This window comes from Drosophila busckii, chromosome 2L (genome assembly GCF_011750605.1).
Source record: "Drosophila busckii strain San Diego stock center, stock number 13000-0081.31 chromosome 2L, ASM1175060v1, whole genome shotgun sequence".
Taxonomy (NCBI): Eukaryota; Metazoa; Arthropoda; class Insecta; order Diptera; family Drosophilidae; genus Drosophila; species Drosophila busckii.
The window spans coordinates 12,253,171-12,269,013 of record NC_046604.1 but is presented as its reverse complement, the minus strand read 5'-3'; the positions used below and the strand labels follow the sequence as shown (position 1 = coordinate 12,269,013).

The 15,843-nt window shown below is 34.7% G+C and overlaps 1 protein-coding gene across 1 annotated transcript; it reads left to right on the top strand.

Moving 5' to 3' along the window:
• Positions 1-1,852: 1,852 nt before the first annotated feature.
• Positions 1,853-14,005, top strand: LOC108598016 (protein Star). The gene is made up of 4 exons (XM_017984634.2): positions 1,853-2,865; positions 12,311-12,804; positions 12,867-13,031; positions 13,708-14,005. Exons 1-4 carry the CDS (start codon positions 1,923-1,925, stop codon positions 13,939-13,941), a joined length of 1,836 nt encoding a protein of 611 aa, XP_017840123.1. The 5' UTR covers positions 1,853-1,922; the 3' UTR covers positions 13,942-14,005.
• The last annotated feature ends 1,838 nt before the right edge of the window (positions 14,006-15,843 follow it).

Sequence of the window (15,843 nt, the reverse complement as noted above, 5' to 3'; positions counted from 1 at the left end):
ATAAAGCAAAAAGCGAGCCAAGTACAGCAGCAGCAGCAGCAGAATAGAAACCAAGCAGCAACAGCCGCCCAAAAACATTGGAAAAACATCTGCTGCTGCTGCTGCTTGCCACACAGCAGTTGATGGAACTCGATTTTTTTTTTTTTTTTATATTTTCTTGTCTGCTCTGCTGCTCGCTCGTTCTCGCTTTTGTATAGCTAACTCGCTTGAACTGTTGCGCAGGCGCAGCAACGTTCACACATATGTGTGTGTGTGTGTGTGTTTGTGTGTTTGTTTGTGTGTGTGTAGTGGCAACAACTGCCGCTGTTACTCCACCTTCAACTTGCCACACGCCTTTTCCCTCTTGCCGCTGAAGTTTTTCCATTTATAATTCTCATGCCTCGCTGCAATGCATGTTGCTGTCTCTCTCGCTCTCTAGCGCGCTCTCTCTCTCTCTCTCTCGCTTGCCGCTCTGTGTGTCTTTTTTAATTTGGTTCACAAAATACCGCGCGCATTGTTATTGTTGTTGTTGATATTCTTAAGCAAACGCTGCAGCTCTCTCTCTCTCTCTTTCACTCACTTGCGCTCTCTCTCTCGCTCTGCGCAGCACTTAAATGTCTTGAACTTCTGTTGGCTTTCGGTGGTGCCTCCGTCTGCTCGATTTTTGACAGGTGGTGCAGTTTTTGTATTCAATTTCTTTTCGTGCCCCAGCGACTTTTGCTCTTGTGCCTCTTGTGTTTGAATTTTTGAGTTTCTTCTGCCTGCTGCTTCTCGTTTTTATTTATTTTCGTTTTTTTTTTTCCGTTTTTCTGGAATGTATTTTTGCCTATTCATAAAACAGCAAATGAGTTCAGACAGCAGCCCCAGACAGCGCACAAAAGATTAACGAAACAGAGCCCAGACGCGATACGAGCGCATTCTTGAAGGATGCTGGGCCCTGGTCCAGTCGCAGGCTCTGGCAGGCACTTCAGTCGTGGTTGCGGTTCAATGCACTTTATGAAATTAGTTCTCATACCCTAAGCATTAGAATCGCTTGGGGTTGTTTATTAACTACTTAATAGCTGTATAATGGCCAACGAAATCAAAGATTTATAATTGCTGCAAATTTTAAAAGAAATTAGAAAATGAATAAAATGTTGGAATTAAAATTAAAAATTTATTAAAAATCAAAGATTTATAATTGCTGAAAATGTATGAAAAAAATTAGAAAATGAATAAAATGTTGGAATTAATGAAATAGGCAAATGGAAATTAAAAAGTAAATTAATTTACAAATTATAATGAATTTATAATGAATCAAAATAATGTATAAATAATTATTGCATATTTTTAATAATAATTTTGTATTATTTGTTGTATTTATGTTTATTTTTTTTTATTAAATTGAGTAGTTAAGTAATTTTACAAATAAATAAAAAAGTATTTAATAATTATAAATAGCAAATTATTATAAAAAAATATGCTACTAATATGCTAAAAATTATATGCAATATATTTTTAAAAAATAAATATAAGCAACAATGCAAATATTCAGAATAAATAAAACATATTGCATATAATTTTTGTTATATTAGTAAAATATATTTGTATAATAATTTCATAGCCAGAGATTAAATAATGCATAATATAATAATATATATATATATTATATATACTTATAAACTAAAGGGTATTCCTTAGACTCATTTCTGCAAACTTATTGAACATTTGTAATATTTGCACGCACACTGAACTAAAAAACTAATTGGATTCTCTTTTGCATATCTGTTTTCATATTGCAGTCGTGGTCGCCAGGATGCAGCAGCAGACGCGGCGTTAGCAACAGCAGCAGCAGCAGCAGCAGCAGCAGGAGCAACCAACAGTTGAATTGCTTAAGCTTAGAAGAAGCAGCAACAGCAGCAGAGACTCAAAGCAGAGACAACAACAAAGACAGAGCAGCCAGGATGTCCAAGCAAGTGTACTCGGCGCATCCAGCGCTGGCCGCTGAGCAGCTGGCAGCAGCAACAGCAACAACAACGACAGCAGCAGCAGCAGCAACAACAATGTCGAGCAGCAGGCGAAAGAATACGCCCAAGAAATATACGATGAGAAGCTGTGCGGCACATGCGGCAGCCGTAGTGGCAGCCAAAGCGTCAGCAACAGCAATACCCACACCAGCAACACCAACAGCAGCAGCAGCAGCAGCAGCAACAAGCAGTGCAGTGAGATTGGCTGAGGATGCAAAGAAAACGCAGCCGGAGCGAACTAATTTGGCTGCAGTGGATGATGATGATGACATTGACTGCGATGATGTGGACAGTGTTAACTTTGGCCGGCCCAATACAGAGCGGCAGCAACAGCAACAGCAGCAAACCAAAGACAATGGCTACGATGAGACAGATCATGTGCAACTGCGCCACAAGCGCCACAGACAGTTACTCGATCGAGGGGGTGGCGGTGGTGGTGGCTCAATGAGCGATCTAAGCAGCGTTGTTAGCTCCGCTTCAGCCAGCACAGTCTCCTCGCCGCTTTCGACGCCCACGCGACTGCCGCAGCAGCTGCAATTGAAGCAAAGCCATCATCATCATCATCACCAACATCATCGTCATCACTGTTGCTCGCACTCGAAGCAGCCAACGTTACCAGCAACAGCAGCAGCAGCAGCAACAACAACACATCAGCAATCCTCACAGCATCATCATCACCACCATCATGTCACGACGTCAGCAGCGGCGGCGGTTGTGGCAGCCGCTGCGTCCGCTTCTTGTGGCTCCAACTCAACCAAGAGCAAGAAACTCGATCCGCGCCACACGCCCTCGCCGTATCGCCAACTATTGCCCATTGCAATGTGCCTGCTGTCGTTTGCATTGGTCTTTGCCACCTTGATTGTCTACATGGATACGACAGGTGAGTGAATATAAAAAAAAATAATAAAGTTTTGTTAGTAATTAAAACAATGCAAAAATATAGCGACAAACTTAGGAAACGCGCAAACATTTTTAAAACTTTATTTCTTAGAAAATCTTTAAAACTATTCAACAAACTGTTTGAAATATAAATAAACAAAGTCTTGATAAGAATAGAACAGCAATATTTTTAGAATTTCTTGGAAAATTTGCATAAATTCTCAACTATGTTTATTAAAATTTATTTATTTGTCAAACAAAAATAGTTTTTTGTTTCTTAGGAAAACTTAGAATTTATGCGAGTAATTTAGACATCAAAGTGTTGATAAGCGAGTAATAAACAAATTAGCATTATTTATAAAATTTCGCAGAAAATGCGCATAAATTTTGCAAATATATTTGTGCTATTAAATTAAATTAAATGTTCAAAGTTAAGCTAAAACTAAAATTAGCTTTGATTTATAAATTACAAATTAATGAAATAGCAAATCAACTAAAATATTATCAGAATCTCTTGAATAAAAAGCAAATATATTATTTTTATAATTATTTTTCAAATTTGTCAAAGAAGTTTTTATATAAAATATAAATAGAGCTTGTGACTGTTGCTCTCAGTTTATTTTTATTAACTTTAAACTTGATACTTTCGCTCATAAATATTCTTCAGTCATTTTATTGCGCTTATGCTTATAAAAATTTGATATCTTTGACATATGTCTGTAGTTGTCGTTTATTTTTTATATGCATATGCTTATAATTTTTTTCTCTTTTTTTTTTGGAGGCGCTCTACTCAAATTTTGTTGTTGTTGTTGTTGTTGTTGCCACCGGATGTAGGCTGTGTTTGCTTTGGCTGCCGCCTGTTGTCCTTTCCTGGGGCACACTTTTCAGATTAGTTTTCGCCCTTCCCCCTTCCCTCTCTCTATCTAAGCATGACTTAGTTTTGGGCTTGTTAGCGCAGCTTCTGTCATAGATATCTTTTTTTTTTAAATACAATTTTTGTTGGCGCAGTGGCGCTTCCTGTCAACAGCAACAACAACAAGAACTTTATTATTTGCCTGGCAACAGCTGCTGTCAGTTGCAAAGAGACACGTGCCTGCCATGCCACAAAGACTGCCGCACTGCCAACGCCAAAGGAATTTCTAATTTGCCATTTGCTGTTGTTGGTTGCATGCAACCAAACCGAGCAGCAGTGTCAGCAACTTAAAGTAAAGCTGCAACTTGGCAGTCAAATAAAAATAGCGTCAAGAAATGTGTTAGAAAATTTAGTAGCAAGCAAATTTCAGTTTGCTACTAAATTTAATAGCAAATGCAAAATTATTAAGCTAAAAGTTTCAGTTTGCTGCACAATTATTCAAAAGAAACTTATAAATTATTAGAAAAATTTCTGTTCTCTACAATATTCTTAAAAATTACTTACTAAATTTAAAAATTACTAAGCTAAAAGTTTCAGTTAATGAGTCAATTATTCAAAAGGAAATTTCACTTGGCTATAAAATAATTAAAAAAAAATTCTGTTCTCAACAAAATTTAAAAAAAAAATTTCTAAGCTAAAAGTTTCAGTTCTCATTTATTAAAGATATTTGTTCTCTACAAAATTCTTAAAAAAAATTTCTAAATTTCAAAATTACTAAGCTAAAAGTTTCAGTTTGCTACTCAATTTAATGAGAAAAAAATTTCACTTTGCTATAAAATTTATTAAACATATTTGTTCTCTACAAAATTCTTAAAAAAAAATGTACTCGTTTGCTTAATTTTTCTATTTTCCTCACTAATCTAAATCTAATGCTCTGTGCTTGTTGTCGCGGCAGGAAATTCTAAGAATTTAGCAGCTTTAATTAAGAAAGTAGCCTTGCCTTAATTGATCCAACGACAAGTTTTAGTAATCATCACTTACTCTCGGAATGGAAACCTTGTTAGTTCATTTATCCAGCCATATGAGTCAGAGACCCTGTACGTTGATTAAGAAATACTAAACTAGCAACTGCGACTACGCTAGCGACTGCGTCTATGTCTCATGCATACAAATTACTGAGATCGTGGGCTTTTGTGTAAATTTCTTTTAATTTGCTAGAAACAATATAAATTCGCTTAATTTGTAGCTCGCTCCGGCTAGTTTGCCTCAATGAAAGCGGATTGCGAAATTTTCAGCTTTTGCATTTTATATTTTGCTAAGTACTTTTTGTGGTGGATGTGCTTGATGGATCGTTGTCGTTGCTGAGTCATGCTACACACACACACACAAACTTTAATGTACGCCTGCTGTCGTCTGGAGAAAGACCCAAAAAAAATATAAAGAAACAACAAAAATCAATGACAGACCATTGTGAGTGCAAGTAGCAGTATAACAGCTTCAGCACTAATGCCGCCAGCCCAGGCACAGTGTGTCCAAACTCTAGTAAACAAAGCAACAAATTAAGTTAAGCAATTTGGTAAATGAGCTAAAAGCTTCGATATTTAGCTACACAGCTGTGAAAGCGGTAAAGACAATTTTTTGCTTTATATTTATCACAAAATATAAAAAATAAAATATATTTATAGCATAGAAAATAAAATTTTTTCTAAACTTTAAAATTGATTTTATAAGTTTGAAAGTTTTTTTTTTTTGCTAAAAATATTACAAAATAAGTTTTCTTTAAATGAATATTTTTTTAGACGCAACTTAATTTTTTTGATGCGCTAAAAAATAAAAAAATTTTATATTTTATTTAAGTTTTTAAAACTCAGGTTTTATATAAATAAATATAAATGTATTTTTTCTAGACTCGGCATCAAATTTTAGTTTGATTTTATAAATATCGAAACAAATTATTTTTTTATAACAACTTTACTTTTGTATTTCTATAGCATCGTTGTTGTTTTTACGTTTAATTTGTTTATATTCTCTGCTGCCTTTTGTTCGTTTTAATTTGATTATATTGAGCTTTGCTTATTTATTATAATTATTATGATTATTTGTGACCACTGTGCGCTGTGCTTGGGAAATGAAATGCATTTTAAAATTCCACTCAAGTGCTGTCAATTTCTGTGGTTGTTTCCTTTGCTTCCGCAGCGCCGCAATGTTCTTTGTTTTTAGCACTGGAATATATGCAAATTGTAGAGGCCTAAGAAGAACAGCAAGAGTGCCAAATTGTCTGTTTGTCAGTCCGCTGATTTCGCCAAGTGTATCCTAGTTTAAATTTATATTTTTGTACGCTGTTGTGCATTTCCTTTTTGGCCTGAGCTAAACGTCGCCACGTTGACTAGACAGGGTTTGGCTCCATTGACTTGACTTGGTTTTAACAAAAGTTTTGGGCGTGGCCGAGCGACTGCGACTGCATTTTATAGTTTATTGATGAGACTATTAGGTTTCATATATGTCTTTATATAAACCATATATTAATGATATCAATGCGCTTAGCGTGTTGCATAAATTAGCTGCATGTGGCACGTAGCACAGTGTGTGTGCCACAAAAGGCATAAACACATTCCAAGAATATCAAATCCAGAATTTGTTTTTCTTAAAATCATGCCGCTTATTAAAACTGACAAATTCTACCAAAAACTCGGCCATGACTTTACAGCATTAAAAAAAAAAGAATTCCAGCGCTAAGAATTTTTTTTTTTTTTTTTAATGCTTGCCTACGCGCTTCTTGTTGTTACAACATTTCTCAATCCCCAAACTTGTTGTAAATGTCACGTCTGAGTCTCAAACAAATGTGTGAACTCATCAGTGTGAAGCTCTCAATGGAAAGTAGAAACAACATTGACGCTCCAATTGAAACACCTTGCTTATCAGCTGTCTCTCTCTCTCACTCTCTGTCTTGCGCTCTCGCTCTTATGCAATGCATAATGAGTAAGCGCAACAATTTTTATCAATATAACTTACCTTGGACTTATAAAGTGTATTGCATAAGCTTTTTGTGCTTACAACTTTTAATTATTAAACGCATTTCATTTGCTTGCTGAAATATTGAAATGCATTTTTAGCTGTTTATAGTTCGAATTGTTTATTAAACTTATGTTTGTGTCTGCTTTGCCTTGGCTCGCAAGCTGTAAAGATATATACTAGATAATCCGATATATTGTAATATGTTTATGCTTATTAATTTATGCAGTTTATTAGTCTGGGTGCCAAAAGGTTTGCGAGCAAAACATTAATTTATTACAGGCTATAAATTATGAAGAAACACGAAAAGTATCGAAAAGTATAAAATATAAATATTAGATAAATTTATATAAATTTAAAGCAAAACATTAATTTAATACAGGCTATAATTTATGAAGAGAAAAAAAAAATAAGGAATTATTCTATAGATAAGCAAGAATAATAAAATAAATAAAAACTACACATAGTGTAAATAAATTATGTGTAAATAAAAAATATATAATAAAAAAACTCATTTAAATTTTTAATAATAATTTTTGATAACCTTTGCTTTTTCTTTATTAACATATTGTTATTTATCACATAAATTAATTTCCATAATTTTAACATTTCAACTTAAGCCAAAAAAATATCTTTAGTATTTATTAATATTTTTTTATTTATATCACACTTCTTGCTGTTTAATTAAAATAAACAAAAAAGAATATTTTTTATGTTTATTTAATTGCTTTCAGTTAAGTTATTAACGTATTTATTTCACTACATTTTATTTATTTTTTATGGTATTAATTTTTCATGTTTATATTTTTCTTTATACATTAATTTAAGTCGCTTATTTACATAAATTGTTGGTTATTTATAATATTGATTTTTTACATTTTTATGTTATTGTCTTTAATGTTGCAAGCTCTTTAATTACTTAACTGCACTTCAATTATGACTACGATGTCCCCGATTCACTTTCTTGGAAATTCGATTTCATTGCAAAAGAATGCGCTGCACTCTCTCTAATCTTATCCCTCAATCTTATCTATGGAATTGAGTGCGTAGTACATTTAGTTAGACAGTCATGCAATTGATTGTTATATTTATTGATTGACAGTGATTGTGGTGCATGCAACCTTGTTGACAATTCTAACTGTGGCAAGCCCGATTTGTAATATTTTGAGTGCTGGTGCTAGGGGCATGCAACGGCGTGTGGCATTAATCATGTTAAGCTGTCATTATCTTCACACTTATGCTGATTACACACGCCAGGCGGGCGGCCCAGGCTGACAATTTGCAAATTGCGGCGCGTAATTGAAATTTACAGAGTGCGAGAGAGAGAGAGAGCGCACATTTAATTCCCTACTAAACAGACTAATGACTTAATTCCCGTTAAGCAGTGACAGTTCACTCGCCCTCCCTCGCCCGCGCTCCTAAACAATTTGCAGACAATAATTCAAAACTAAAACCCGCCCCCTTGTGTGGTTCACCGGATGTCAACGGCTTGTGATTCATAATTTTTTCACCCCCGCTAAGCGTCCGCGCTCTCTCTCTCTCTCTCTCTCTCTCTCTCTCTCTTTCTATATCTAAGATCAGCAAACCGCCCGCTGTTTTTGCTTTGGCCAAAGCGCAGCGAGCGGCTCAAAAGCTCAAAGCGCATTATCCCAGCATGTGGCGTCTGCCCCTCACCCACACCCCTCTGCCCTTTTGGAACGTGGCACAAAGCCGGGCCCGCATTTGGGTTTCAGGTTTTGCAACCCTCGTTTCACTTGAGCAATTGCGCAATTTTTTGATGTTGCTGCTGCTGCTGCTGCTGTCTTCAGCGTCGTGTGTGTTCTACTCCCAACAATTGCGGAAAATTGCTGCACAAGTCACGCAGCCTTTGATTGCAAACTCAGCTGCTTGCTTAAAAAGCAAAATACACAGCGAGAAAATTGAAATTTAAAGCATTTGAATTTTGTTAGCGGAAACGAAACACATAACTATTTTAATTACGCGCCATAACTGTTAAGCTAATTTGCCAAAAAGCTACAAAAAATGTTTTGTGCGCTTTTTAAGGCAATTGTTGTTATAAATTTGCTATTGTTGAACATTTTAGGGTCTCAACTATAAAAAGTTGCGCCAAAAAGAAAACTAAACAATAGAATATTAAAAAAAAAAATGGCATTAGTTTGAGTTGTATAAAAAGAAAGTGCAACAACTTTTGCTTGCAACAATTTAATTTAAGAAGCATGTGCTGGCAATTGCAAATTTGCAGCTGCCTGTACGTTAAATATATGAGCATATGTAAATCCAACTGCTGCAATGAAATAATGAAAGCGGTGTCAAAATGCTGACAGTTCTAATTTGCCAAAAAAGTAAGCAGGGGCATGTGGCAAGCCAGGGTGGTGGCAAGACAAATGAGCGCAAGCAAAAAAATATAATTACGAAGTTCACAATTAATTGCGGTTAAGCGGCGGCAGCAACTTAAAGCAGCTAAAGACTGCAGCTCAGAGCTGCAGGGCAAACAGTTAGGGGTAGGCCACTGCCTTCCAACCACGCCCTATTCAATAACTTAACAAAAGCGCCAGGCCGAAACTTTTTTTATGCATTTACAATCGAGCGCGCAGCAGTAAAAGTTTTATGCAAACTGACATAAAAGTAGGCTTAACTAAACAAAAAGAAATTTATTTATGTACAATGCATATGAAAAGGAAATAACGTTTAGACTCCCTGCTTTGGGATTCGATTGCGTGTGCACTACTCCCTTCTTTCTTTAGTTTGCCAGCTCTGCTCTCTCTCTCTCTCTCTCTCTATTGCTATTGCTATTGCCTGTGTTTGGTTTTGTTATTGATTTCTTTACATACTTTGTTGAGTCGTCGTGTAATTGCTCGTTTTTCGGTGACTATAACCAAAATGGCTTGTTACCATGTAAAATTGTGTATTTGATAACGTTTAAATGGGCAGACACTAGCGTATGCATAGCCAAGAGAGTTGATTTATTGGCCTAAATGCGCTTAAAGCGCCGCCACTCAAACTGTCGACAGTAATCTATGTAGGTTGATCTAAGTCGAGAAATTACAGCACGTGGTGCACACGATAATGAGCCAAACAAATTGAAAGACCAACAGCGTAAAAGTCTGTTTCATGCCACTGTGTACCTAACCTCAATAGTCTGCAATCAATAAAACAGCTTGTTTCATTTCATTTTGTAGCTAAACTTTGAGCTATATGTTAGTTATATTAATTTTTTTAGACAATCGCATATCACTATTTGTTTAGAATTACATTTTCAGCCATATAGCGTGTTTAACCTCACTTTTTGTTTAAGTATTTCGTTGTATCACTCTGTTTTGTAACTATGCTCTGAATTATTTGTCAGTTATAGACTTATAGAGTTATTATAACTCTAAATTACGACTGTGCTTCACGCCATAACGTACCTAACCTCACTTTTTGTTGTAGCAACAGCTTGTTTTATTTCATTTCAGTTATAGATGTAAGCTCTAGTCTTTTATTATCATATTTTAGACAAGTACTTTTCACTTCGTAGTCACTTTCATGCCATAGCGTACCTAACCTCAATGTTTATAGAAGAATTTTGCTGTTTGACTTTATTTTATAGCTGCGCTCTGAACTATTTGTTAGCTAAAGTGTTTTAATATTGTCTTTAACTCAATTAGCATTCACTATTTGTAGTGTTCCATGCCATATCGTGCCTAACCTCACTTTTTGTTAAAGAATTTTGTTGTATTACTCTATTTTGTAGCTCAGCCTATTATATGTTTATATTTTAGTCAAGTACTTGCTTTGGAACTGAACTTACGACTTTGTTTCATGCCATAGCGTACCTAGCCTCAATATTTATTGCAGAATTTTGCTGTTTGACTTTAATTTAAAGCTGCGCTTTGAACTATTTGTTAGCTAAAGTGTTTTAATATTGTCTTTAACTCAATTATCATTCACTATTTGTAGTGTTCCATGCCATAGCGTGCCTAACCTCACTTTTTGTAAAGAATTTTGTTGTATCACTCTATTTTGTAGCTCAGCCTATTATATGTTTATATTTTAGTTAAGTACTAGCTTTGGAACTGAACTTACGACTTTGTTTCATGCCATAGCGTACCTAACCTCAATATTTATTGCAGAATTTTGCTGTGCTCTGAATTATTTGTTAGCTAAAGTGTTTAATATTGTCTTTAACTTAATTACTATACACTATTTGCTTAGTGCTCAGTACTGTTCCATGCCATAGCGTGCCTAACCTCACTTTTTGTAAAGAATTTTGTTGTATCACTCTATTTTGTAGCTCAGCCTATTATATGTTTAAATTTTAGTCAAGTACTTGCTTTGGAACTGAACTTACGACTTTGCTTCATGCCATAGCGTACCTAACCTCAACATTTGACACGACATGCCCATCAAACAGACTCGACTGACTGACTGGACACGCCCACTTGGACAACTTGCCACAACTACATGCACTTCAACTTATTTTATATTTTAATTTCTTTGAGCACTCGTTTTTTTTACGAGCATTTTGCGCTTGTTTTTTATTTTGTGTGTGTGCCGACGAAACAAAAAGTGGAAATTGGCGCAAGGAAAGTGTGAAAAGCAAATAAAGCTACAACAAATCATTTGACGTTTTTATACTACGCTCTATATACTTAGTGTACATATGAGCTCATGAGCAAATTGGCATAGAGTGGGGAGGGGGGCGGTAGGCGTTGGGTACATGAGCTCTAAATATCAAAGGCCGTGCGCTCATTATATTTTATGGGCCTACCTGGCAAACGACCGCACTGGATGGCATAGTTTCAAGGCTCATTTGAGCCCAGGTGAGGTCGTCGCTTGTGTTTTCTTTTTTTTCAAAGCTTGTTAACCTTCGATTTGAGACCTCGCACTTTTCACTTTCACCCCAGAGACACAAAGCGACACTAAGCGTAAGCGTCGAGACTTATGGCCAAGCGTCAGGGCATGAAATAATTAACGAAAGTTTCGCTAATATTTTGCTAACTTTATGATGAAGATTATGCAAATTGGCAGTCAACTCAGTGAGAAAAAGAGCTTAGAATTGATTATGAGACATAGCAATAGATTGACGTAACTTTATTGAATTGAAAAATGCATAAATATTTGAATTTTTATTAAGCTAAGTAACAAATTGAAAATCAATAGAAATTATTGAATTGAAAATTGCTTAAATTGAAATTAATACGAAGTAAATCAATCAAAGCAAACGATAAATTTGAAGCTATTCGCTCTAAGCTCAGCTCATGCTACAATTTGATTTGAGCGAATGCAAATTAAAATATTAAAGATTTTTTGAACCAACTAAAATGTTGTTCATTCAAACTCTAGTGTGTAGTACCCTTGGCTCCTCAATTAAACAATGCAAATCAGTTCTGTTGCCGTTTGCGCCTGCTGCTGCTGCTTCAATTGGCCAACGATGCGTTACCAAGTTGAACTAGCACACGCCAACTTCCACTCAGCGTCCAGTGGTGCAACAAGTTTTAATTAAATCTTAGCAATTAAGCAACTGCAACAACAGTAACTACTACTATATGCTAAATTAATATATATGTTTGCTCTTTGTGTTTTTTTTTTTTTTTTGCAGAAATCCGGCATCAGCAATTCCGTTTAAACATGTCGCGCGATTACGAGCTGAACAGCGTGGCCCAAGATGATCCCGCACTCATTGCATTCCTGCGCGAAATCCATATGCGCAAGTATACCATGTATATGGCCAAAGGCGCTGTTAGCGTCGCCAGTTCTACGGGGAAAACAGCTGGAGCTGCCACGCCCGCCGGCACGGGCAATAGCAGCGGCAGTAGCCCGCCACACAGACAAATCAACAGCATGGCCGATCAGCTGGCCCACTATGTGTCCGATTTAGTGGGTGGAAAGCTGAATGGAGCCGTCATACAATCGCTGAGCGGTCCGCTGGCGCATCTCATTACAGCGCCCTGGCTGAACGAGCAGCTCAACTGGAATGGGATACTCATAGAGCCGGAGCCACGTTGGTATTTCGCGTTGCGTAAACAATTTGCGCAACGGCAGCGCCTGCAGCTGGTGCACGCCTGCGTCTCACCCAATCCCTATCCCAAAGAGGTAAGCGCAATCAGTTGATTATATAAGAAATTCAATTCAATCTATTGTTGTTTCTATTGCAGATTACCATACACAACGAGGATGTGCGCATCAACAGTCTGCACGATGAGGAGACCTCGTGGTTCAATTCACGCGTCAAGTGCTTTCCGCTCTACACGATCATGCTGGCATGTGAGCGCACTCAATACGATTTGCTCAGTCTGGGCGTCCAGGGGCATGAGCTGGAGGTAATAAACAATGCGCCAGCAAAGGAACTGCAAAGCTTTGCGCAATCTTGTTATAAATTTAAAGACAAGAGCTGCATAGAATATGTAAAAAGGCTTAAATAGTTTAGCTGTAACTTTAAAATGTTTAAAATTAGTAAATACGCTTGAAGTGCCTTTGAAAACATTTTTAACATAGTCAATGCTTTGCTTGCATTTCAACTTAAATTTTGTATCGAAATATGTATTTAATTCAGTAAATTGTAAATTGTTTAAACATCTTGTGCAACTTGTCTTAGTATAAAATTTATTTTAAATTTGTATTCCTCATCAATTCACACTTGAAATCAAGTTTGCATCTCTGTACTTTGAGCCATAAGTGAAAAGTTTTAAATAATTGTGTAGTAAGCTTAAGAAAATGTTTGAAAATTGCACTTACACTTCAGAATTTATTTTATTAACTTAAAAATTGTTTAAAGAACTTGTTCAACTTGTTAATTGAACATTAATTGTCATTTAGTTTGCAAGCTTTCAGTTCTGTATTTTAATCTTTATTAAGCAGAAAGTTTATATTCTGTCTACTATAAATTAAAACTTCTTCTTTTGCTCATTAATTTATTATATATATTAATTTATATTATATTTTATATTATATTGCTTGAAAGATCTTTTCGCTAATGCTGTATTTCTCTTTTTCTAGATACTGCAAACGTTGCCATTTGACAAGCTGAAAATCAACATCATCTCCATACACCTGCTGGAGGATCAGGAGGATGTGACCGACTATGTGCAGAGCATAACAAAGTTCCTAGCGGGCAAGTTCTACAAGCTGCAACGTCAATTCGGACGCAACTATTTCTATCAGCGTCTCAATGCCAGCGGCAGTCGCACGCGTAAGAAAGATATTCTGCTGCTAAAGACGCCGCAGCAATAACAACAACTTAGATTACAACAACAACAATTAGCAGCAGCAGCAGCACATAAAAGAATAAATATGCATAGCGACATGCGTTAGCCAAGCATTAAATTATATACACACACATAAATTATAATAATAAATTAAACAAATGCAGCAAAGTAAACAAATTCGAGCAACGCAACAATTTCTGAGACTCAAATGCGAGCCACACGAGTTTATGTTAAAAAAATGATAATTATTATATGTACACATATATAACTTATATATATAACCATATACATGTTAAATACTATATATACACTCAGCTATATATATATAATTATGCTTAGTTTGTGCTTAGTTCTGATTTAGTTTATTCGTCAGCAGCAAATGCAACAAATTTGTTCTGTTTATTTTTTTCCAAACATTTTGTGTCGAAATTGTTTATTTTGATTTTTTTGCTAGTATCTATAATTATAGCGCATTATGATTTTTGCTATAAGCTATGCTTAATATAAATTACATACATTATTAATTAAATAATTGCGCGCTTGTTAATTTGGCACGTGTATGTAAAAATTCAAATTTGCAACTATTAATTTGTAATTGCGTTTAATTAGACTTAAAACAAATTAATTTATAAACTATGCAAGAGTTTATGTTAAATTGAATGCTTTATTTAGTTAAACATAAGTAAGCAACTACAGCTATAAACAATACAAAATAAAATAAAATATTTAAATTATATTAAATTATTAAACCAAAATCTACACATACATACAGCACATACACACACACACACACACATACACATAAATTAAATAATAAATTCATTGCAAAATCTGCTTTCAAAACTCATCTCATACTCATAGTTAAAGAATAAGCAAAGATAAATGCAAAAGAAATTTAAAAAAAAAGAATTTAAAATTAAATACAATATGAGGCAGCATTAAAAATTAAATAAAGAAATTTACACACACACACACACACAAGCACATATATTTTTTTTTACGTATTATCAACTAAATGTATGTAAAGTAAATTTACAAATTCAAAAAAAAAAAGGCGAAAAAGCTAAAAAAAAATGATTTATAATTTTAGTAATTACATAATGTATTATTATTTTGTATATTATATTGCACACACACATACACATACAACATTTAAACTAAACACTGACGGTTGTTGCATAAGTCGTTGTTGTTGCTGTTGTTGCTGCAATGTCAACTCGTTGCACCTCGCACTAAAATGAAAACAGTACTCACCCTCAATTCCCAACAAACAGCAGCTTTTAAAGTTAAAATCAGTGCCTTTTACTTAGAATTAAAATATATAGAAAACAGCAAACTTATAAACTTGCAGCAAAGCACAACAACCGTCAAATTGTTAATAATTTTGCCGCCTAAAAAACTTGCCTTAATAGTAAACACAAAAAAAAAAAAAAACAAACACACACTAAACACTAAACGAATCCGTCACGACAACAATTTGTTTAAACGCTTTGTACAAAACACTCATACATACATTACATTAAGCTCATCCACACATCACTTTAATTTATAAGCATTAGTGTTAATTTTTCTGTTTTTTTTTCTTTGCCTAAGCTTAAAAAAAAACTAATTGTTTAGTTGTGTATTGATTTTCTGTGTAAATTAGCGTTTAACCAAATTTTAAGTAGAATATTTTTACACACACACACACACCTACATTTATTTAATTTGTTTATCAACAAAACAAACACACACACAAGCAAATACACAAGAAAAAAAGGCTAAGCTCGAAATTATTTAGAAATTGTATTTAACTAAGCAACAAAAACCACAAAAAACTTTATAGTTAATATATACATATATATATAAAAATATTAAAAACTAAATAAATAATAAATTCCAAAAAAAAAGAGAAACATACAAAAATGATGTAGCAATTGGACTTTTT